At 40.5% G+C, this 22,789-nt stretch overlaps 1 protein-coding gene across 8 annotated transcripts in view; it reads right to left on the bottom strand.

Moving 5' to 3' along the window:
- Positions 1–22,789, bottom strand: part of WDFY4 (WDFY family member 4) — a 121,729-nt gene that overhangs the window by 46,400 nt on the left and 52,540 nt on the right. For 7 of the 8 annotated variants that reach the window (XM_085583605.1, XM_085583608.1, XM_085583607.1 and 4 more), the window contains 8 exons: positions 22,660–22,769; positions 21,528–21,719; positions 20,835–20,974; positions 6,881–6,958; positions 6,200–6,403; positions 5,265–5,316; positions 4,251–4,417; positions 35–183 (listed from right to left, as the gene is read on the bottom strand). In XM_085583605.1, the coding sequence (XP_085439731.1) occupies positions 35–183; positions 4,251–4,417; positions 5,265–5,316; positions 6,200–6,403; positions 6,881–6,958; positions 20,835–20,974; positions 21,528–21,719; positions 22,660–22,769 (1,092 nt within the window). The remainder of the gene's footprint in view (positions 1–34; positions 184–4,250; positions 4,418–5,264; positions 5,317–6,199; positions 6,404–6,880; positions 6,959–20,834; positions 20,975–21,527; positions 21,720–22,659; positions 22,770–22,789) is intronic. The other variant, XM_085583610.1, reaches the window with a different exon arrangement.

Here is a 22,789-nt window from a genome sequence, read left to right as displayed (position 1 = left end):
GCAGATCTCTGGAAGGAGGGAAAAAATGACTCACCTGGACAAGCAGTGACGAGTACAGTAGACTTCCTCCAGAGGGGATAACACAAAGCACTCACAGATGTAGAAGTGCTCTTTGCCAAAGAGCAGCACCCCTTCCAGTGCTGTATGACCCTGCACAACTGCCACGGAGCACTTGAACGTCACCTAGAATGGAGGCAAGCATAAGGCCAGGCGCTGGCAACACAGGACACAGGCAGCAGGCAGCTGGAGCCAGAGATGCAGAAATGCACATGTTTGTACCAAAAACCCTGCCATATTGATTCTTGGGTTCACAGTGACAAAGTCACAAAATCTCTGTATGACTGACAGAAGTCCAATCAGAATATATGAATCTATCAATCCAATTGGCTTAAGGATTTAGATAAACATTCTAGAATAATTTTTAAAATTTCCCTTGGTATCCTAAGACTCCATTTATTGTTTTTACTCCCAAGCAAACTAACTTAGCCCTTACAATAGAGGAATGTCTAAAACACAATTTAAAAACATAGGGAATTTTTCAAAGTATTTTGTTTATTTATATGCTAGTTGATAGAAAGTGTTCTTGGGAATTGACTAGTTTTGATAAAGAAAATAAAGCTTTTTTTCTAGAATATTTTCTATGGCTGAGAGATTGTGCACAAAGTAAACAAACCAATTTAGAGATCAGAAAATTTTGTGGCCTGCAGAAAATTTAAAAGTTCTGATTTTAAATCAAACAGTAGCTCATTGCAAAGAACTTCCCTTACATTTAGAAGCATGGAGTTCCTTATTTTTTTTCTGCTCATAAAATATTCTATATATACTCAGCTCCAAAATCTATGTCTATGTTAGTACAGTCAACTGGGATGATCAAGGTCAACTCAGTGTTGTGCCCAGTTTCAACCAGAACCTCCTCTATTCCTAGGAAGGGGACAGTAGCTAATCATCTATTAGCTCAGTCTCAAACATATTGCTCCTAAAATTTTAAAACACTAATAGTACCTTACATACTAAGAAAACGTCTCGCTGCTAAGCTCCTCCTTTAAATTAGCAAAATCCTGAATTGCACAGAATCCAGAGATGAATGAAGAATTTTGCAAGCTGAGTTCCTCTGAAGCTGCAAGGACCAGAGGGCTACATACAAAGGGATTAGAGAGGTATTTACATAACAGGACAACTTTCCTCTTTCAGATATGTAATGCAGTATTCCTAAGAGAACAGACTGATAACTATGAGAACTGTCATAAAATCTGTTTTTCTCTTAAGATCTCAGTGACCTTATCTCTATCAAATTTCATAACAGCTAGGGACTATTATTTTATGGGGCATGCAAAATTGACCCAGAAGTGGGATTAGTTTTACTAGATCATGTACAGTCTACATACTAGAGTAAGTATGGCTCTACTTCACTCTTTGCCTTTATTCCTAAACTCCTATATCTGGAGTCAAATCTACAACCTTCCTTGCCATCCCAAACTACACATGGTCTAGCTAAGGTAAGCTGAAGTAGACCCTTCACTGCTTTTAGTCTTTAATGTTAGGATAACATAAATATTAAATTCATAAGTAAATTACATAAAATCTTGTTTCTACACTTAAATAGTTTACTGAAAAGCCATTACTTTACCAACAAACAGGGCGCTTCATTTTGAAATCACTTAGTGGGCACAGGAGGTTGTTTCCCTCATTCTCGGTTTAAGGGAAAAAAGCCAGCCCTGGGAGATTGCTGTGGGCAATTTTTCATGAAAATCTCTTCAATCTCTCTCCCCTCTAAATGATATCTAAGAGGAAGGTGGCATTTTTCCATCACCTCTCCCACAGGAATATCTGTCTCTGCAGGGATATGCCAACCACAGAACTCTGGACTGGAGTGCCTGCCATTACGTGATTAGAGACATGTATGCTTGCACTGAGAATACTGGGGAATTCTGCTCACATTAGCAAACCACATGGTTTCCTGAAGTAATTAAATAGGAAAAAGATTGCTTCTTCCCAAAAGGAAGGTAACTGAATATTGAAATATCAGGCAGATGCATAAAGCAGCTCCACAGACACAGAGTTGAAATCCAAACTTGTAAGAAATCCACCTCACCAAACCCAGAGATCATGTGTGTGGGTATAGGAGGCATGTGGACCATGAAGGAGGCTTATGACCACTAGTATGATCTGGCAAAAAAACCACTGTGCTATTCTGCCTAAGGCAGAACCAGGGCAAGTTAGTAGACCTTGTTGAGGGGGAAGAACACGTAACCTCTCTTTCACAAACCTTAAACTCTAAGCCCAAGTATTGTGCACTATCCAAAACAGTCAATAGTAACAATCCCTTTCTTCAATTTTATATTATTTCTTCACATTTATATTATTGAATAGATCTGCGTTACTTGAAGAGCTCTTGAACTAAGTAATTTTTTTTTTCATTTGGGGAATGTGACTTATATTATTGCTGATGAGTAACAAAGATCTGACTGAGTTGTACTGCAGAATCTCCACCAGGTCAGTGCTGTACCTGCGAGTCTTGCATATTCAGTCTTGCATTGAAACACCAAGGAGCCTGACATTATCATAAATTAAACAAAAACTTTCATTTTCTGTCAAAACAGATCAAAACCCAGTTCACAAGCTACTAGAATCATTAATCAATGAAGCAAACATGACACAAAATAATTGAATAATTACCATCTAAGGTATTGCCCAAAGCCATGCATCTCTTGATTACTCTGTTCATTCAGATGCACTAGGGAACACATTCACTTAAACTCAAACACACTGACACACACTCAATGACTTTTCTGAGCGGTGCAGGAAATAAAATGGCTCCAGTTGCCTGCTTAAAGTGCAAACAGCTCAGGAGGCAGCCACTGACAAGGCAGGACCTCTGTGCACTAAGTGAGCACAGGACAGCTAATGTCACCCCCTGCTGCTTTTGTTAATACTTCTGTCAGCTCGGCGAGGCAGTGACTGCTGCTGGAAAAAAACATGCCTGGCATTTCTGATGGCTTCCTGCAGAGTTACATGGAGAAGAGACAGACAGCCTGAAGGCTCAAAATGAGATCAGTGCATGGAAATCATGCCTCACATTTTCATGCCTGTCTCCTTCTGCTGGGGAGAGGTGTAGGGAAGAAGGGGCAAAAGGAGGAGGGGCAGAGAAATTAATTATATTACAGAAACAGACTGCATCAAGAACTCTGAGAAAGTCATACTAGAGAGCACAAGTGTGACCCCTTAACCAGTGGCAAAGCATCAAGAAAATATGGTGATGGTATTGAGATATTTTAATAAAACAGCTATTTCTATATCTGTGTACAACTATCACAGCACTGTGAGGTCTGAGTTTACATACTGCAAGTATTTGGCTTCCACTATGGGTTGCTGACTCCTGGGCCACTGATGGAAAGATGCCCCTGAAAAAAACAGGTACACTGCAAAAGATCAAGGAATGAGGCCAGCTTGTCAATTTTGTTGGTGTTGTCTCAATTAAATTGACAACATCAAAGACTTTTTCTAAGAGTCACCCTTATTTACTTATTTACACAACTCATATTCTCCTCCAGTGCTTCTGAACCTTAAGTCTCTTCCTTATATTGGGAAGAAACCTTGATGAAGGGCATCCAGTCCAGTACAAGAGCAAAGAAAGAACAGAAATGTTTTGAATAGATAATACATGATGGATGCATCAAAGAAGAAGCATGGAAAGTTTACATGGCCTTAGAGGGAAGAATCTGTCCAGGACTCATGGGGGGAGAGAAAAAAATACATGTAAAAGGAGGAAGGAAACATTTCCTGGTATTCTTCAGGAAGACATGAAAGCACCACTGAACTAGCAACCTAGCAACAAAACTGGCATACTCTTCCAGAGGTTACAAATAAATTTGATGTGGGCACTGCTCTGAGCATAAGTAAAGATTGTAGAGCAGCACAGGAGTTCTCAGAGTCTCAGAATTTGCCATGTCTTAGGCAAATTCAGACAGTGTCTCATAAGATAATATCTTGCTTGCCATGCCCAAGGTAAGCTTGGGCATGGTAAGCTCCTTACTGCAAGGAATTAATGTTGCTCTTTAAGAAGAGTCTGTACAGGAGTTCATACACAGTATAGAAAACTGTATTTGCTGTAAGGAAACAGAGTAATGATGTCTACTGTAGCCTGAATTCACCTGAACCCCAAATTGAAAGGAACAGATAGGCCTCCATATCCAATTCACCCTCTAAAATACCATGTCCTCAGAGAAAATTTTCTAGTTCATCTTTCCTACCTTTTCACTCTCTGCAAACTCCTGCAATATAATTTGTCTCTCCACGCATAGTTCCAAGAAGTCTTCTGAATGGAAACTTTCATGTAGAGCTGGGAAGAATGTAAGCTGGTTACAATCCACTCCTGTCTGATCCATCTCCCTCTCTGCTCTATTTAACGTCAGCTCTCCTATATGAGTATAAAAGAGATTGTGGTTTTAGTGGCAGTCGGATTACACTAAAAACAATTCAATTTAGTCTTTCACTCAATCTATTCTACCTTGGGAAATAGCATTATTTATCTGCAAAAAACAGGCAAGAGAATTAAAATTGTGACTTGCTGAAGAATGATGCTTATTTCAGGGAACCAGAGACAGATACATTCAGTCAGTCATAATTCAAACAAAATCCCTATATTTACAGAAGATTAGGAAATTAGGAAAAGAATTTAAATGGTATCCTCTTAGGGACATGGACTGAGCAGGATCTTAAGAAAACCCAAAGAGAGACAACTCACTTATATCTTGCCCAAGCTATGTCTCAAGTTTTGCAAACTCATGCAATGCACACAGAAAAGGCACACTCAGTCTTCTATTAAGGCTTCATGCAGAAAGTACATAGTGGTTCCATCTTGTTTGGAGTCTAAAACAATAAGCTCCACTCATTTATTTGCTAGACCCTATTGCAGTAAAAAGTAAACAATAGTGCATATTTTCAATGGCTCTTATTCCAAGTTTAAGCAACTGGGAGCTTTCCAGGTACCCAAGTGCCCAAAGCTTACACTTCAAAATAGCTTTCCTGCTTTAAATCTTTCAGGTGGCAACAAGAGAAGAGCAAATTCTAAAGATAGTTGCTATATCACCTATGAAATTGGCATCAGTTTTGTCACAGATGTTACACTGACATTTTCACCCAGAGCACTAATGATAAGGAGTTTTTTTTCTGGATTAAACTGTGACCTAGAAATTCATACCCTAATTCCAATTATCTTTGACTGTTTAGATCTACTGTCTTGACTATGCAATGTAAAAGGTTACCTGGATTCACTTCAGTAGGGGAAGTTGTTTCCTTTCTGTTTCCTAGGAGAACCTGAAAAGAGATTAGGTGTGACTAGAGTGGAACATGCAGGTAGGTAAACATAACTTTGCCAACAGAACCTTGTTGGCAGAGAAAAACACAGATTTAGAACTATGTTGCAAATAAATGCCTTGGAAATTCAAATAAACTCATTGGAAAGGAACAAATAAACATCAATGGAAAGGAACCTAAAGGAACAAACATAAACAATTAAGGAAAAGAGCTATTATCTTTCCAAAGATGATCGTACATGAGGCCAGGTATAGGATAAAAATCATACTATTCAGTATACAGAAAACTGCCACAATCCAAGCAGCACAAAAAAGGCTTTAGGTATGAGAACCTTATATTAAAGTGCTTCAGGCTTTCATTGATGGGATTTGGCATTTTGACATTAGAGGACGAGACAGTAGTAAATACCCCACATTCACAGTTCAGTCTTAGCTTAAACCACTCTTATTTCCCCCTTTTGGCCATTCACCACTTTTAGCAGCACCAGTAACAGGACAGTGCAGCCTTCTAATTGGACTCTGCTGCATACATTGGGAAGCACTATATCGTTGAGATACTACTAGCAGAAAAGCATGGACAGCTTATACTGTCACCTGTATGGGGAGATTTTATACAGAAAAGAGAAGAAAAGAATTCTGTTGCTGTTAAATACATTGCAGCTTTTCTAACCCCTCAAAACCAGATCTCTTCAGTGGGTTCTCTATACATGGAGCAGCATATTCAGAAGTCAGGTGATGAGAATCAAAGGAAAGAGATGTACATGTTTGTCAAAGGTTGGACTCTGCTTTTGAAGGTCTCTTCCAACCTTCATGCTTCTCTAATTCTATAAAGTCACAAGCAACTGTTACAGACATTGTGCCTCTCCTGCAAAAGCTTTTTCTACCTCACTCATCCTTTGCATTGTTGCCACTTGCGTGTTCAGATGTTGAATCCTCCTCCTCATTCGTGAGGGCCCCTCGTAACAATCAAGAATCCATCGTGGCTCTAATGATCGTGAAGAATCTCTCCATGGGCCCCCTCTGTAGAAAAGCTGCTCCTCAAGTATCATCCAGTCCTTGGCTGCTTTGCTGTAAGCACACTGCTGCATCTGTGGGACAGAAGCACTTTATGCCAGAGTTTGGACACTTCCCTCCTCTCAGCCACCAGTGGCACTGCCCCAGTGATTCAGAGGGATCTATCCAACCCACCAGATGGGACCACTGCAGAGGAGTGCTGCAGGCCTAACAAACACAAGTTCAACTGACCACTGGAAGCGTGCTGCAGGAGATGTTACTAGTGATAAAAATAGTGGTTGTCTGACTAGATGATACAGTGACAAATAAAAGAATGTCACAAACTTGAAAGTGGCTGCTTTCATAAAATTTCCAACTCAAAAGCAGTGAGCCAGAACCACATCACAGCGGTTTTTCACACTTTAGCAGTAATGTCAGGAGAGGAATGTTGACTCATCAACGCTCAGCAATTCTTTAGGTACAATATTCATCTCACTTCTAAAATGCTCAGGGTAGTCCAAATGTAACCTTTCAACAACAGAAAGCTGTTGCCCAATATTCCTGTCCTTTACCTGTATGTGGTCCTTGTACAGAGAAGCATACAGCTCCTGCCCAACTCTTCGGTACCGTTCCATACATGACACAAATCCCTAGAAGAAACATCAGAACACATTATAGCAAGGTGCTGCGGGTATAAATCTTGTGAGGGGCAGAAGTAGGCATTAGTTGTTCTGTCTTTTACAAGAAAAATTAAGGAATATGGCCTGTGTCTGCAAGTCTGATGGCTCTGCAGTGTAGAGATGACTCAATCACCTGAGAGCAAGCTGCACACTTACACCACAAATATAAACAGACATCACCTTAACAATGGTCATTACTGGAAATATTCAGAACTTTCTCAGAAGAAAGAAAACACCAAATACAATGTAAGGCTCCTCTTTTTGTAGCTGAATTAGTACTGCAAATAGCATAAATTATAACTGTCTGTTGTAGAGACTCCAACTGGGGTAAGTGTTGAGGCGCGGCATGCGCTCCTCGCCGCGGCACTCCGAGCCGTGCTGGGCGGTGAGGGAAGAGAACGGGCGGCCGCTTTCCCCCGCAAGCTCTGCAGTTTCAGTTCGTGGCGCGCAGGGACAGACGAAGGCGACACGGGACTTGGGGGGAAACGAGATGGTTTTATTCCATGAGCCCCAAGACCCCGGCGGGCGGGGGGGCAAAGGTTTTATACAGAACTCAGGAGGACGGGTGTAGGAACAGCAACCAATGAGGGAATAGCAGGGGAGGAGTTTAGGGCAGAACTAACATCTGGAAGCTGAGGAGGGGGCTAGAATGAATGACAGGGAAGGTTCTAGGGAAAGGGGCAGGGAAAGGGGGGTTGGGGAGGGGAAACAGATATTAAACAAATATCAAATGAAAGAAAAACACACCACCGCATCTCCCTCTTTTTCTTTACAAAAAGAAGGAGAATTTTGTGGTTTAAGCAAATTAATAAAACATGCAAATAATATAAAATCATATGATAACATTGTAAATTACTTAAAGGACATGAAAGACACATTATTGCATTTATAGGGCAGGAAGAGTAGTAACAGTTTAAATTAGACACAAGACTGCACAAAACTTGCTGTTTTGCTGCTCTGGGTAACAATTTAAAATAATGTAAATAATTGAAATAATTGAAATAGAATTGAAATAATTGACAGAAATTAAATTTTAAAACTTAATTAGAATGATTAAAATTACAATTATCTAATTTAAATAAAATAATTAAATGGAATTATTGGAATTAAATATAATAAAAAATCAACTAAATATAACTAATAAATTTTTAAATTTCGCAGCAATGCAGCAAGCCTGAAGCGATATAGTAGCTGAGTGATTCCTGTAGCAATAATGGTTAAACACAGCCTTTAAGTTAAAAAATATCAGAAAAGACTGAATTAATTATAATTATAACAAAACAACTTAATATAAAATCAAATTGTAACATTACATATTATTAAAAAAACATAAATTGAAAGACATTAAAAAATGATAAACTAATTGTGATTATAACATATGAAACATATAAAAACTTCATCTGGAGTATATAAAATTGTCTTAAATGAGAGTCCAAATTAAGGGTACAAAGCACAGCAGGATTTGTGACTTCATTTGATTTAGAATTTGCTGCGTCGCGGCGTTTGCGATGTTCAGCTTCTTAAATTCTTAAAGCAGAGTCAGCGGATAACGGCGCTTGTTTTAAAGCAGAGTCAGCGGATAGCGATGTGGTTTGTTCAATTTGAATGTCCGTTTGAGAGGTGGGCATAATATCTTGAGTAATAATTAACTGGGATGATTTTTTTTTTTTTCTATAAAATATAACTCAACAAACAGATTATTCAAAAATAATCAAAAGCAAAAAGAGGAATTCGTAGTTAAATAAAAAGGAGTATTGGGTAGGGTACATTAAGGAATAGGATAGGGGAATCAGACAATCACTTAATTAGTGATTGCCATGATTAACAGGGGGTATCGGTAAGGGGTGGACCGGGGCGCCGCCATTTCAGGGGGAAGACAAAATGACGGATCCTCAGTCCCGGGTTTCGGCTCCATTTCCTCGGGAGAAGATCCCTCCCGACCCTCCCCCCGGAGGACGAGCCCGAAGAAGGATGGGGGAATATCCAACCCCGCCTCCCCACAATAGGGACTAGCCTCGTGCAGGGACGGTGCAGGGCTATTGGGGGAGAGATGGGACTGGCGGGAAGCCAGGGGCGGAAAAGAAGGGTCAAGGCGGGAAATGGGTCCCGAGCGGCGTGGCCAGCGCCATCTTGAGAGGGGTGCCGGGCACACTGCACTTGGCCTGAGCAGTGTCCGGCAGGGCACTTGGGGCGGCTCGGCCACAGCAATCCCCAAGGGAGGATAGGAAAGGGTTTTAGGAAAGTCCGAGGGGATGGGGGCATAGGGAGCTTCACAGAAGCAAAAAGGGGAAATTTATAGGAGGGGGGGGGGGCTGCCCGACGCAGCTGGATGTCGGCGCAATGCGTGGGTGTAAAGGGCCCCTTTTAACAACTCTCCTATAGCTAACGTGTCGTCTTCTTAGCTGATCCCTACTGGTGTCTTTTCTACCCCCTCCGTCCAGCCCAGAATGGGGAGGGGAGGATAGAGAAGACAACTTTTTCGAGGAGAAGAAAAAGCGATCTAATCTAGGTCCCCACAGAAGACTAGGCGAAGGATAGCACTCAGTGCTAGCTTCTCCCAGAAAAAGAAAACCCACCCGCTTGCCAGGGACATGCACGGCTACAGCCCCAGTCTGGGCGCAGACGGGGGTTAAAACGCGAGAAAAAAAAAGGTGGCAGACTCAGCCGTCCGTCGGGGCGACCCCCACCCCGTGTAGCCCACCTTACCTTGCAGGCTCGGACAGAGATGGCTTGAATCTTCTCCTCGACTCGATGGAAAAGTCGCGCTGAAAACTGGGGATGTTCCTTCTCTTTCGGTTTGGCCCTTCCGGAAGCCTGGGTGTTCCCGTTAAACCAAGACTCGTCCCCGAAGCCTTGGTTTCGGCCACTATCAGCCTCCGGTGGTCTCGCTGCAGATGCTGACCGAGGAATGAACCTCTTCTCGGTCAGCCCCTCTTCAGGCTCCCCCGAGCCGCTGCCAAAACCGCCCTCTGTGTTCTCGGGTAAGTCTGCCCGCCAAAAAGCTCTGCAGCCCGGCTGCCCGTGCAGCGCGGCTGCTCCCGGGCGGGAAGATGGCGAGAACAAAGAGGTCCCGGAGCCTCAATCTTTTTCGCTCGGCGCTCAGCTCCTCATAGCATCAGGCAGAGCTTTTACGGCCGTAGATGTTCCTCTTCCTTCCTTCTTCTTCTGTGAGGCGGGCGCCCCCACAAATTTGCCCGTTTTTTTTACAAGACGAAGGAGGGAACCATCCTCTCGCTACCATATGTTGAGGCGCGGCATGCGCTCCTCGCCGCGGCACTCCGAGCCGTGCTGGGCGGTGAGGGAAGAGAACGGGCGGCCGCTTTCCCCCGCAAGCTCTGCAGTTTCAGTTCGTGGCGCGCAGGGACAGACGAAGGCGACACGGGACTTGGGGGGGGAACGGGATGGTTTTATTCCATGAGCCCCAAGACCCCGGCGGGCGGGGGGGCAAAGGTTTTATACAGAACTCAGGAGGACGGGTGTAGGAACAGCAACCAATGAGGGAATAGCAGGGGAGGAGTTTAGGGCAGAACTAACATCTGGAAGCTGAGGAGGGGGCTAGAATGAATGACAGGGAAGGTTCTAGGGAAAGGGGCAGGGAAAGGGGGGTTGGGGAGGGGAAACAGATATTAAACAAATATCAAATGAAAGAAAAACACACCACCGCAGGTAAGGATCTATAGCGAGATTATAAAGGAGGGGTGAGTGCCCCCAGTACCATATGAAGGCTGTCACATCCAGCTGAACTTCCTTAAAAAATGTAAGATTGTTGTGAGTCACAGCATGAGGCTAAACATGCTGTAAAGTCCTAGCCCTGTACTCCCTAAAGCCATGGGTCAGGTAGGTAACTTTTAAATGCAGGGACTCTGTGCCACGCTGGCAGTGGTCCCTCATAGCAAACTTCTGGCTGCTGCTTGCGCTGGGCTCTAATTAAGTTAACACACAGGGTCTGGGTGTTGTGCTGATTACTACTGGCTGCCAGCCAGGTCTGTAACCCTGCTGTGAAGTCACTTTTATTGGTGTTTCCCTGCAGGAAGCTCCTGTTTTACACTGATGAAGTAATTATATTTTTGTTTGTTTAAAGCATCATTAAACCTGTAATCACAGTTGTGGCCTCACAAAACTATTCCATAATTCATATAAAACTCCCATAAAGGCTGACCTAGAAAGCAACAGCATCTCTGTGCTCTTAAACCAGTTCTGGTATAGGAGAAAAGCTGAGATCCTGGCTCCATGTGGACTTGGGGCAAGACCATTCAGAGTAGAAAAATCAATCCCTCCATTTTAGATATTCACAGGCTATAAGCCAAGTCAGTGCTCTACTGGCAGCTGTTTCAAAGTTGCTCATAGTCTGTATTTCACTCATGGTCATCAGTGAGACCCCTGAGATCAAAGTCCACATTGCAAAGATTCTCACTGACCCAGCTCCTAGGCCTTGAAACATATGAAGGGTCCTAAGAAGAACTTCTGCTACCCACATCTGGTCAACTGAATACTAACCACTTTGGCTTCCAAATGAGCTATAGCTAGCCAGCTTCAACCAGATGAGCATGCCCCTATTTATCTCACAGGAAAACCATCTGGTTGTAAAGTGAAATGAACAATTAACAAAATTGGAGATGACTATGACTGAAGAAAAAAACAGCCACACAAGCCAGACCAACACACAAAACAAAATCTGAAAAAGACAATCAGTAAACATGGAGAATATAGACCTACATTGGCTATCATTTAATAAGTGTCCACTCAAAACAATTATACTGTAATGCCTAATGAATAACTAGTGCAAACAATTTTCTAACAAATAAACAGATTCCATTAAAAATTATAGGTGCTATCTTTTAAAAGAGCAACTCTTTATGGAGTAGATTAAATACAGCAGTGCCACAGTAAAATCTATCTTAAGAACAGGCCAGCTTTGATAATTGCTAATGTAGTGTAACTTAAGGTTTGAGTTTCATATGGAGAAAAGCAGGTATAAATGTAAGAACTGTAAAGCAGATTTTTGGGAAGGGCATACTAAAGGGCCTTATTGATCAATCCTTTCGTAAAATAGTAGGAAATAATAGGAAACCACGCTTTAAGTCTTTTTTAATACAGATTTCTCTACTTTGCAGCCTTAGGCAATCACATTGTAAGTAGAATCAGATAGTTTTGCTGCCACATATTCCCCAGCCAATATTTAGAGCTTGAAAAGGTGATAGAATTCACAAGGTCTTTTGCTATTAAAAAACCAAAACAAATCACAGACTCAAATCTCTTTCTTGACTTGTGCATGGAATTCTCAAATAGGAGAGAAAATGATTAGTACTGAGGAAACCCAGGGTGTGAATTTTCTATAATGTCTTTCAAGTAAAGCAATTGAGAGACTGTTTGTAATGAGGAAACAGTTAAAAAAACCCAAAACTATTGAGGTTTCACTTGTAAGTTAACAAAACTCTACTGAGCTTTGGAATGCTTTATGTCTGATTTTTTTTCTTTATATATATATAGATTACTTAACACTCTTGCATCTCATAAATATTCAGGCTTGCCATAATATATTCATATTGCATGATACAGACAGCACACATACCACAGTTCTTTCCTAAAGAAACATTATGTCATGAGGGCTCTGCACTTGGCAATTTTCTTTGTATGTGTTGGGTTACAGAACACTCATGCACACAAAACTATGTGCCAAAACTCTTAATAAATGAAAATAAATATCAAGACAAACTAATTTTGGACTTGTAAGAGACACAAGGAAAGTCCAAATGTTCAAATCCCTCACTGTGCCAAGCAAATTATCCCATGGATGATAATACCCACATACTTGTTTTGAAGCATGTGTTTTAAGTCATCTGTTGGTAAGGGCTAGAACTAGTGATATTAGTCCACAATAGCTCTTCTGAGCAAAATATTGCAAGTATATAAACATACATATTAAGAGCATTAATGTAGCATCACAGCTATAACCCTTGTGCAGCACTTTTGACCAGTACACCTTAGAGATCTTTATGAGAGAAGGCAAATTCTTTAATTTACAGATGGGGAAACTAAGAAGTGAGTTTCTGGAACATCACAGAATCCAAGAGCTGAGTTTCTGGAACATCACAGAATCTTAGAATAGTTTGGGTTGGACAGGACCTTAAAGATCACTCAGTTCCAACCTCCCTGCAATGGGCAGGAACATCTTCCACTAAAGCAGGATACTCAGAACCCCATCCAGACTGGTCCTGAACAGCTCCATGGACAGAGAGTCCACAACCTTCTGCCATTAGGACATGGCTGCAGGGAAAGGGGGTATGATGGGGCAAACCCAACCTGAATTAATTTGAAACAGCCTAATAAGCCCACAAAGATGCATATGATGAGAGCATGAAGTAGTGGGAGGGGGAACCCTTTTGGGTAACCAGTTTGGAAGTGCCTTCTGCTCTTATGTTCCCAGTGGCAGAGAGTACTCTAACACAGCTGCTGTACTAGATATTATATCATATTCCAGGAAGAGTTCATATACTTAATTCCTGTAATTTGGGCTTTCACAATTCTAAAAGGAAGGTCTTTTAATCTAGTTACCAATACTCAAGTAATCACTAGGTTTTTAGACAGTATGTCATGGGCATAGAAAAACAGATCAACAGGTAGTGAGCTCTTAGGGATGCCATAAACTGCATATGAATAGCATATGTGACAGTAGCAAAGACTTTGTGCATGGCAAAAAGAGATCTGAGGACTTTGATTCAAGAAATCACTATGTTTAGGGATATGTTTAGGTATGCATTTCACAACTTTGTATATAGGTTGTCTGCTAGTGTAGGGGGGCAGCCTTTCCTTTAAACCAAACATTAAAGATACTAATTCACAGATACCAATTCAAATGCATATACAGCACTTGAACTTCAAAAGTGACAATTAAAAATACTTAAAATCTCTATGGCTCAAACTCTGAAAGAAGAAAATAAGAAATTAGCATCATTAGAATGGGAAAAATTACATTGCCCCAATGTAGTAAACTTCACATCTTGAATCAAACAGAAAAGGAGATGAAATAACACTAAGGAAATGCCATTTTATAATGAGAAAGTTGTTCCTTTTTTCTTTAGTATATATTTCCCATCAGCTCAAGATTAAATGGCATCCAGTTGTGGTGTAGCATTGCTCTTCTCAGCAGCCCCATATGCCACTTCTGCCTGCTGGACTGCATGCCCTAACCAGTGTGGATGAGGATGTGACCGAGTCAGGAAGGAGAGAGTTTCTTACAAAAGCAAATGATTTTTGCAGGCATCATCTAGAGCCAATACTTTTTTCATAGCACATTCTTGAACCACTATGACTTACACAGGCACAGAGACAGATTGTCAGTAAAGTTTTGAGCCTAAATTCTTTGGAGACATGAAAACTATCTTCTTGTATTCATGACAATTCTCATGCTCCTTTTTCCACACATCTACCCAGCATGTGCAATTAAAGCTCAATATTTCTGGTTCTTTCTTGCTAAATCAATCAATCCCTTCCTCATCAGGCTTGCTACAGAGGACAGGATTGCAGCCACCATGGCAGCTTTACAGAGAAGCATCTGAGTGCTATAGTAAACTACTAGAGCTCGGTGAAGTCTCCAGTGCAGCAGCCCTGTTCTATCCAGATAGAGACAAAGTGTGTAACATCTCCAAATCTGCTCCTGCTACTGAATCTGACAGAGTGACCAGGTACACTGCCACCCTGTGCAAACAATAAGCCACCCATCTTGAGACCAGATTACTTTTCAAGTAAGTAACTATGCACTAGGCAGCAAGTAGGTTCATTTCAGAAAAGGAAAAATTGTTCCATTACTCCCCAGGTAATGATCATTAAGCTAAGGCAGATAATGTTTTCCTTAGCAGATTAAAGAGGAGTTTATCCTGGTCCTTCACATGCACTCTCCACACTGAGGGTTGTTTGCGGGCTCTTTTGAATCACAACATTGTTATTGCTGTGTGCATTTTATTGTTGCTTTGCCAGAATTCATTTAGCTTTTCAACAGCCTGAGTTCCAGCAGTGAAGTGTTGCATGGAAGCTTTGCGCCTCAGCCCGCTAGGAGGCTAATGCAGTGTGCCAACTGCTCCTAAGGATCCTGGATGGATTCCTGGCATTGCCAGTTGGTTGGGGAATAGCAGACCTAATGAGAAAATCCTCCATATTTCAGTACATCATAAATGTACTCACACACAGGGGTGAGTTTCAAAGGGTAAACCCTAGAGTGTGGTGTGTACATGTGATGAGACTTCCACACTGTATTTATCAGCTAAGGACAGGCAGTACAGAAGCCAGTCTACTTCTATAGCAAAGATAAGTCTGTATGTGTGCATGCATACACACAGCCCTTGAACAGATGACACTCCTGAACAGATTATTTCCTGGGAGGACAGATAACTTGCCTCCTAATAACAAAAAAAAAAAAAAAAATGCAATGAGAGTCAAGGCATGTTTGTTCTTTAATCCTATTTCTGAGAATGGCTTCTGTGACTTTGGGATAGTTCATTGAACCCCCTGAGGACTCGTATTCCATCCTGTTACAGCAGAAGCATTAGGTTTTACGTCTGAAATGAAAGGTGAAGGTCAGACTTGGGCATTATGGGGAATAGCAGGGGAGTCTCTTGCCTTCACTTGTTCTCACTCACCTTACTTAAAATGTCGAAGTCCTACAGGTATATGTAACTTTGGGCTTTATTACATGCTATTATCTAAATGCATTTGTCCAACAGCCTCATGAGCTGGCATTTTCTGATTACATTCGAATCATGGCTTTTATTTAGGAAAATTTGCCCTTCTAGTCCTTTAGCTGATGAAAGAATTCTGTAAACATTAGTATGTGCTTAGGGGTCAGAGTACAGAAAAAAAGAAACATCTCTCTCCTGACTCGTAAAAATAACAGTTCTCCTAAAATGACTTAAATTTAAAGGTGACAAGACTACTTCTGGGGTTTTTTTTAGTGCATGTAGTTCAAGCTGCTCTGCAGCAGAAAGTATAAATAGAACACAGATAGATACAAGCAAACTTTAATTTGGCTAGCAAAGATGAGAGCAACAAGAAATGAATGGTCACAGACTTCAGCAAAGTTTGCAACCTATACACTGAACTAGAAGAAACATTTAAGTCAATCTTGCAGAGATTTCTAGGACATTGCTCGATTTTCTGTTCTTTACTTTTAATGTTAAATTGTCACTTCAGTCTTTTGGATTCAAACCATTTCTTTCTGAAATTATTATAAACAAAACATTGAATCAAAAAATTGGAAGAAAGACCTATTTGAACCAAGAAATTTGAAAAATTATTTTTCTATGTATTCAGCAAAGAAAAGAATAATCTGGTTCAGTGGTTAGCACACATTTCTAGGGTTTTTCTGCAACCAAATAAAACTCCTCTTTCATCCACATTAACACCATTCAACTCATTTGGCATCAGCTCTATTATGTGAAAGTAAAACTCTGCAACCAGCAGCTCTTGGAAGATAAGTCTTTGGTGCCAATAGCTTTAAACATTAAATTCCACTTGCTGAAATCCAATATCCAAACTTAAGCCTGACCAGACACACTCTCTAGCTTGAAAGGCAAATGGATATTTTAAAACAAGATGCAGGAGAAAACAGGCACCATTTTCATGCAATGTGTAATTCAATGAAGGGACTTCACCCCCACAGAAGACCACTGAGTTTAAAAACACAGGAAAACTCCCTCTGAAGAGCTACCCAGAAAAAATTTGTAAGTGATAGCTCTTGCGTTTCAGATTTTAAGATAAAACTGCTATCAATCAAGAAAGAAACAATTGTGCTAGGATAGGTTTTCTACTGTGCACTGTGCTATCACACACCATCTCCTGTAGCACCATCTCCTCTAATGAATTTTTTTGGGATCAGGCAAAGGGGCCTGTGAATCTGAGTCAGCCTAAAGACCTGTATTTATCATACAACAGTTATATTTCAAGTCTCAACTAAACATTTGCCTTCAATGAGTGTGGAATTGATCCCCACATGTTTCAAAAAGTTCAGTGATTTGTATCACATAATATGAAATACCTCTATATTTTATGTTTTCATGCTATTCTTATCTAACATTGTGCTGTTGAATTATTTCTTTATGATCTTGTAAACAATCTGAAAATGATAAATGAGCAGTGTGTCAGATATATGTGTAAGAGGACATGAAAATTTCTTTGTTCAAAGTTAAAGAAACTTTTTTTCAGCTTGCTACAGCATGCTGTAATTTAGCTTTGAGCCAGTTATTAAACAAGACAATAATATTATAATGGAAATTGTTTAATATACATCATTAATACTAAAGTGTCTGCTTTCATTGAAGTAAAAAAAATGTGTGCTATGAGCAGTTTTGAAATGAATATTTGATTCCAAAGTTCCCTTGTGCATTTAATGACATGCTAATTTACATTTTAATTACTTCCTAAGAAATCAAAGCATTTGTTGACAGAAGAACATAATGTCAACTTCACGGTGCACTGTTGGTGGATAGTTAATGAACTTAATTAGATAATTAGTGATGTTAATTATCCTTCTATTATGAAGATAAACATGTTACACAAATGATGCTCTTTTCAAAGAAATATCATTAAATGTTTGCTTGTTTTAACTCAGTTAACTTGAAAAGCTGATAAAAGACCAACTGAGTGACTGGTAAAAAAAAGATTTAAGTAACGTTTCTTGCTTTGCAATTACAAGTTAGGAATTTTCTTAACCTCTTCATTCTGAAGATTGGGATTAAAAAGGGGATTTAAAAGACCTTATCTATTTCAAGTTATATGGGCCTTTGGCATAGAGGGATGCAATTAATCAACAAAAACAGTAGAGGACAGGCATGGCCAGGCCTCCTGTAAAACTGAGAAGGCTCTGCATTTCTTGTAAAGAATAACAGCTACGTCTACAGTTCTGAGGCAGTGTGTCTTACAGGACTTAGAATGGTGATGTTTGTAACCTTGCTCAGGCACTCATCCTAAAGAATCTCAGGACAGGGCATGGAGAAGCTCTAACTGATTTACATTGACTGAAACACAATTGCTACAGTAGTCCTTTGCTGCTTTTGTAGCTTTTTTTATGATATCAAAAACAGTCACAGTCATTTTCAACCTAAAAATTAAATACTTGTAGTAGATTTTGACAGCAAAACTGGGTGGGAGGGGAAAGGAAGAAAAAGAGCAAGAGATCAAAAGGCTCACCTTGAAACAGGAAAGTCAGTGATTTGAAACCTTGGGCACTGTATTCAGTCTTACAGACCTTCCTGCCAGCAAGTTTACCCAAGTCTGTCACCAGTAAGCATCAAAAAATCCAACTGTGTGCAATGCTCCTCATGCTCCTGCATGACCACTGAGACTTCCAAGAAGATACAATCCCCACAGCAGATCATTGCCATTCTACTACCAGAAATGGAATGACACTCTTTTCTACATGACCACACCTCCCAGACAAAGCCATAAGCAAAGTGAGATAGCACAGTGTATTCAGAAATATGCAGAAAACACAGCTGCATTTGATGGCTAATTCAAATACTTGCCACCAAACTGCAGGAAATTTGCTTTGCTGATGATGAAGAACATGAGCAAAAGTACAGCAGAAATGTGGGGTCTGAGCTTCTGCTGGAGTGAATAGTTTGAATTTTGCTCTTTTTTTTTGATTGAGGATTGGGCCTCAAATGCACTCTTCCTATATTATAAATAATCACAGGGAAAAACTTAAGAGGATCATGTTTTGCTGCTTGTTTTTCATTTGTTTTAATCTGTAGCAAATACTAGTATTGCTTCAACGTCTTTGTTTATTTTTCAGTTGATAAAGGAATCAAGCTAATAACCCAGTAAACAATTAATTTCTTTCTATTGGGCTCACCTTTCAAATCCTGGGTGAATGTCTGCACTTCTCTCAGTAAACTTTACTCAGTTAGGAGCAAATGTTTTTATTTTACTATGGGATTTAAATTCTTTGTTTCTTGCTATGTAGTTAATGCTGTTATTTTTCCCTTAATCTCCATGTTTCAACCAGGTGCCTGTTGCTTTAGGACATAAATCCATAACTAGCAGCAGGGTAGACAGAGGCCAGTAGTAAACACAGAAGTCACCTGACACAGAAAATGATACAAAATTACATTACACTCCTTTTTAAAGTGATTGCCAAAGTTGTCAAAAATACGAGTTAAATATACAAATACCATTTACTTATAATGTAACTTTTCTAATGTAAGTCTGTGAAGGAAGAGAGCTGTTGAGAGGTTAATGCAACATTTCCTTCCTCTTATATTTCACCTCTCTGAAACGTGCATCAAACTCTGAAAGACAGGCTGGAGGGGGAGATGGAGAAAGAAGAACATTTGGAACTGAAGCTTCATATCTCATTGAGAAGAACAATTTGTCAGAGCTATGGAGCTGTCAGCACTTGACATGATAAGGAATAACACCAAGTGAGTAATGTTTCTTCCAAACCCAGCTCCTTTAATTACAAGCAGCTTCCTTGCAGAAGAGAAACAGAAGATGTAGAAACACCAATTTCATGCACTTGTGCCTGAATAATGTCTCCGTGCTGCCTTTTCCAGATGGCAACCTTTTCACTGGAGGAACTAATGATGTGGGCATATTTAGGGAAAAACCAATAAGAGAGTCTTTAACCTTCAACAGCAAAAAGCATGTTGTACAAAATGTTCCTTGGGATACATTTACAAATATCAATTACATTGCTCACTGAGGTGTAATCAGCTGTAATAATCAAAATTAATTTTAAAAAATAATTAAACAGACCCCAGGGCAAATAGTCAACACTCTTGTAGTATGACATCACAGTATGCATATGTACCTGGGAAGAGCTTGCTCACTCTGTAAGCAGCAGTGTGATTTTAAGGACTGAGAAGGATTCTGAGGCACGCTTAAAAATACCTGGCAGCTCAGAGAGGTGCTGTCAGACACAGTAGCTGACTGTCACAGTCTGCCTGGTCAACACACCTGCAAGTGAACCAGGCATCACCAGACATAGCTGCAATATCCTATACCTTGACCTAGAGGAGTAAGGCTCCCTAAAGTATGGCTAATAACAGACTCCTTGTCTCCTCAGGAGGAGAAAAAACACCTTAATATGTTGAGCAGCACAGTAACACAAGCTTGGTTTGAAGCTCTGAATATTCTGTCAATGCACTTCTGCCCTACCCTATAGCTGGTTACTCTACCCCTAGAACACTTGAAAAGTAACATCTATCTAGTGCTTTCTATGTCTGTTTTTGACAATGCTAAGCAAAAACATGGAAATGACCCTCTCTTTCAGCAAAGGAGGAGCTTATGTACAGAAAAGATAGTTCACATCTTCATTGCTGACAGAAGGAATTATGCATATCCTCCAAAGCCATCCCCGGATTATACACCAAGACTTGTTTCCCTACCTCTAGGGACTAAACAAAAATTTGGACCTTTAATACTTCATATTGAGCAGAAAATGTAAGGATAGTACTGTGATAACATCTGAGCCTTCATACTAATTCAGAGCCTGAAGGACAAGGTTTGTGTAGGTGATGCAAGCTGGGATCTCCTCACCTTGCTCCACCCCAAGCAGAGGCCTGTAAGTACATCTGGGCTGCTTAGGTTTTTCCAGTGCCATAATTGGGTCCTATGCAGGACGTATGCATTATTAGACTATAGGAACAGGCTGCCAAGAGAAGTTCTTCAGGTCACTATTTCTTTGTGATCATTTCTAGCAGCCTAGAAAAGAAACCTCAGCTGCAATACCTGTCTAGTTAACAATGGAACATGTCAACCAACAGACACACTCAGAAGCCTCCCAAATCAGATCCAGAGTTATAAAACAGGCAGACCAGTAACAGACTCAGAAAAGACAGAGAGCAAAATTTACCTCTGATTTGCATGACATTTCCTTTGTGTTTCGGCCAGGAATGAACCTAATAGCTGAAGAGAGGCTTTCACTCCAGGAATTGTGCTTGCTCTGGGATAGGCTTGGCCCTGCTTTATTCTGGAGAAGCTTCTTTTCAGATACTGCAAGGGAAAACAGAAAAAAGCTTTTAAGACTTGTAGTTGAGCCTGTCAGAAAATAGAGGGGTTCTATCCCCATTACACAAGACAAAACAACGTGGCAGTGTGTCACTCCAGATGAGTGATGTTCTATTTTTATGAGAAGTGAGTTAACACATACTTCTCAAGCTTTTATTTAAAAGCCTCAAAGAGGTCTGCCATAGATCTGTTTCATTACACAGACATGAACTTTGAATCACTGTAGCACTACACACATTGCAATGCCCTTCTTTCAACCATATATCCTCCCTTTTAAATCTTCCTATGGGTTACAATCATCTAAGATAATTTCTCTTTCTTGCAGTACAAATGAGCCCTGGGACACCACCAGGTGAGTACAGAAGGGCTGGGTTATGATACAGTAAGCAATCACAGCCCTAAATAAGAGAAACTGAGGATCTATTTTCTCAGCAGGTGAGGAAAGGCATAACCAAGGAACAGCAGCTTTCCACCGGGTGCCCCATTTACCACAACATTTTTGCTTACTACAATGAGTGTTCAATAAACGAACAGAGACCTAGCAAGTGCTGCCAAGCTTTGGTCATAATTTCTTCCCATAAAGGAGTGATCTCTGTTATCTTCATGTCCCTTTCTTTGTCATTTCCTTTTACAGAAAGATCCATCTTGTAAATGTCCTCCAGAGCCTGCCGCCTCTGAGAAATGAGCTGCTTCCAGATGATTTCTACTGTTCTCAGAATCTCCTGGCGGACTAGGAAACAAAGTAAGACCAAAAAGTAATTCTTCTTTTATGTTTTCAAGTCAAGCAACAGGTAAAGCAAAACCATTTCATTTGGAAAAGCACTGGTTCAGAGTAACTGCAAGAGTCAGTGGAGTTGTTCCTTTTTGTCCACTGCCTCCACAGGTTCTAAACTAGACTAGTTAATCTAATACAGAAAACAGCAGGACATTCCTTTTATGCTATTTGAAATCCTTGAAAGAAACAAGTAGGAGTGACACATGGTTTTAACTGGTTTCTTCTTTGGAAAACCATTTAATCAGAATTCTGATGACCTTATTATCATGCATAGAATGCTAAAGCACATAAAGGATATTCCTTTATGTTGCCAAGCATCACTGGAGATGGCGGGGCAAATGTAACCAAGTTGTGAAACAATTTGACACAGCAGGAGGATCCAATATACTGAGTTGTTTTACTCTATTTCCCTGCAAACCAGATTGATTTGGTTGCATCTTAACCAAGCTAATATATATCTAAAAATAAAATTTAAAAAAATCCCTGCTCTGCTGCAGGGTTCAGCTGACCACACTGAATACAAACCAATTTTTTTCCCATGTTTCTCTGAAATGCTCCAATACTTTTTTCTTCATGTAACAGACAAACCCTCTATGGGCCTTGAAAAAAAGAAATGTTGTATGGATCTGGCCCCTTATACTTGGCCATAACATGAAGCAGAGATCTCCAAACTGATACTCATTACTCCTGAGGATGCTGGGGGTGACTTTTGAATAAAAAAGCTTAATGCAAACACAAGTAATTTTTAGCACAACTCTCCTTTCTCTGTGCTGTGCCTGCAGTGCCTGTACACCAAAGAGGAAATAAGTGGCACTTGCACAAGCTGCTCTGATAACTGCTTAACACAGGTATTTTCCTTCTCGCTAAGCCACAGGCAACACGTGCCATAAATTACCATCATCTGGCGTAGGCAGGCTGCCCTTTTCCTCTTCACTGGGTGCAAGGAAAATTTGGTGATAAGAAGCCAGCTTTGGTTTTGCATCCACCCCAAAACCTTCTGAACAGCTGTGACAAAGGGGAAAAAA

Source organism: Lonchura striata, chromosome 6, assembly GCF_050655825.1.
Source record: "Lonchura striata isolate lonStrDom1 chromosome 6, ASM5065582v1, whole genome shotgun sequence".
NCBI lineage: Eukaryota > Metazoa > Chordata > Aves > Passeriformes > Estrildidae > Lonchura > Lonchura striata.
Note: the sequence above shows the minus strand (reverse complement) of the source record. Positions and strands in the feature narration are given on the sequence as shown.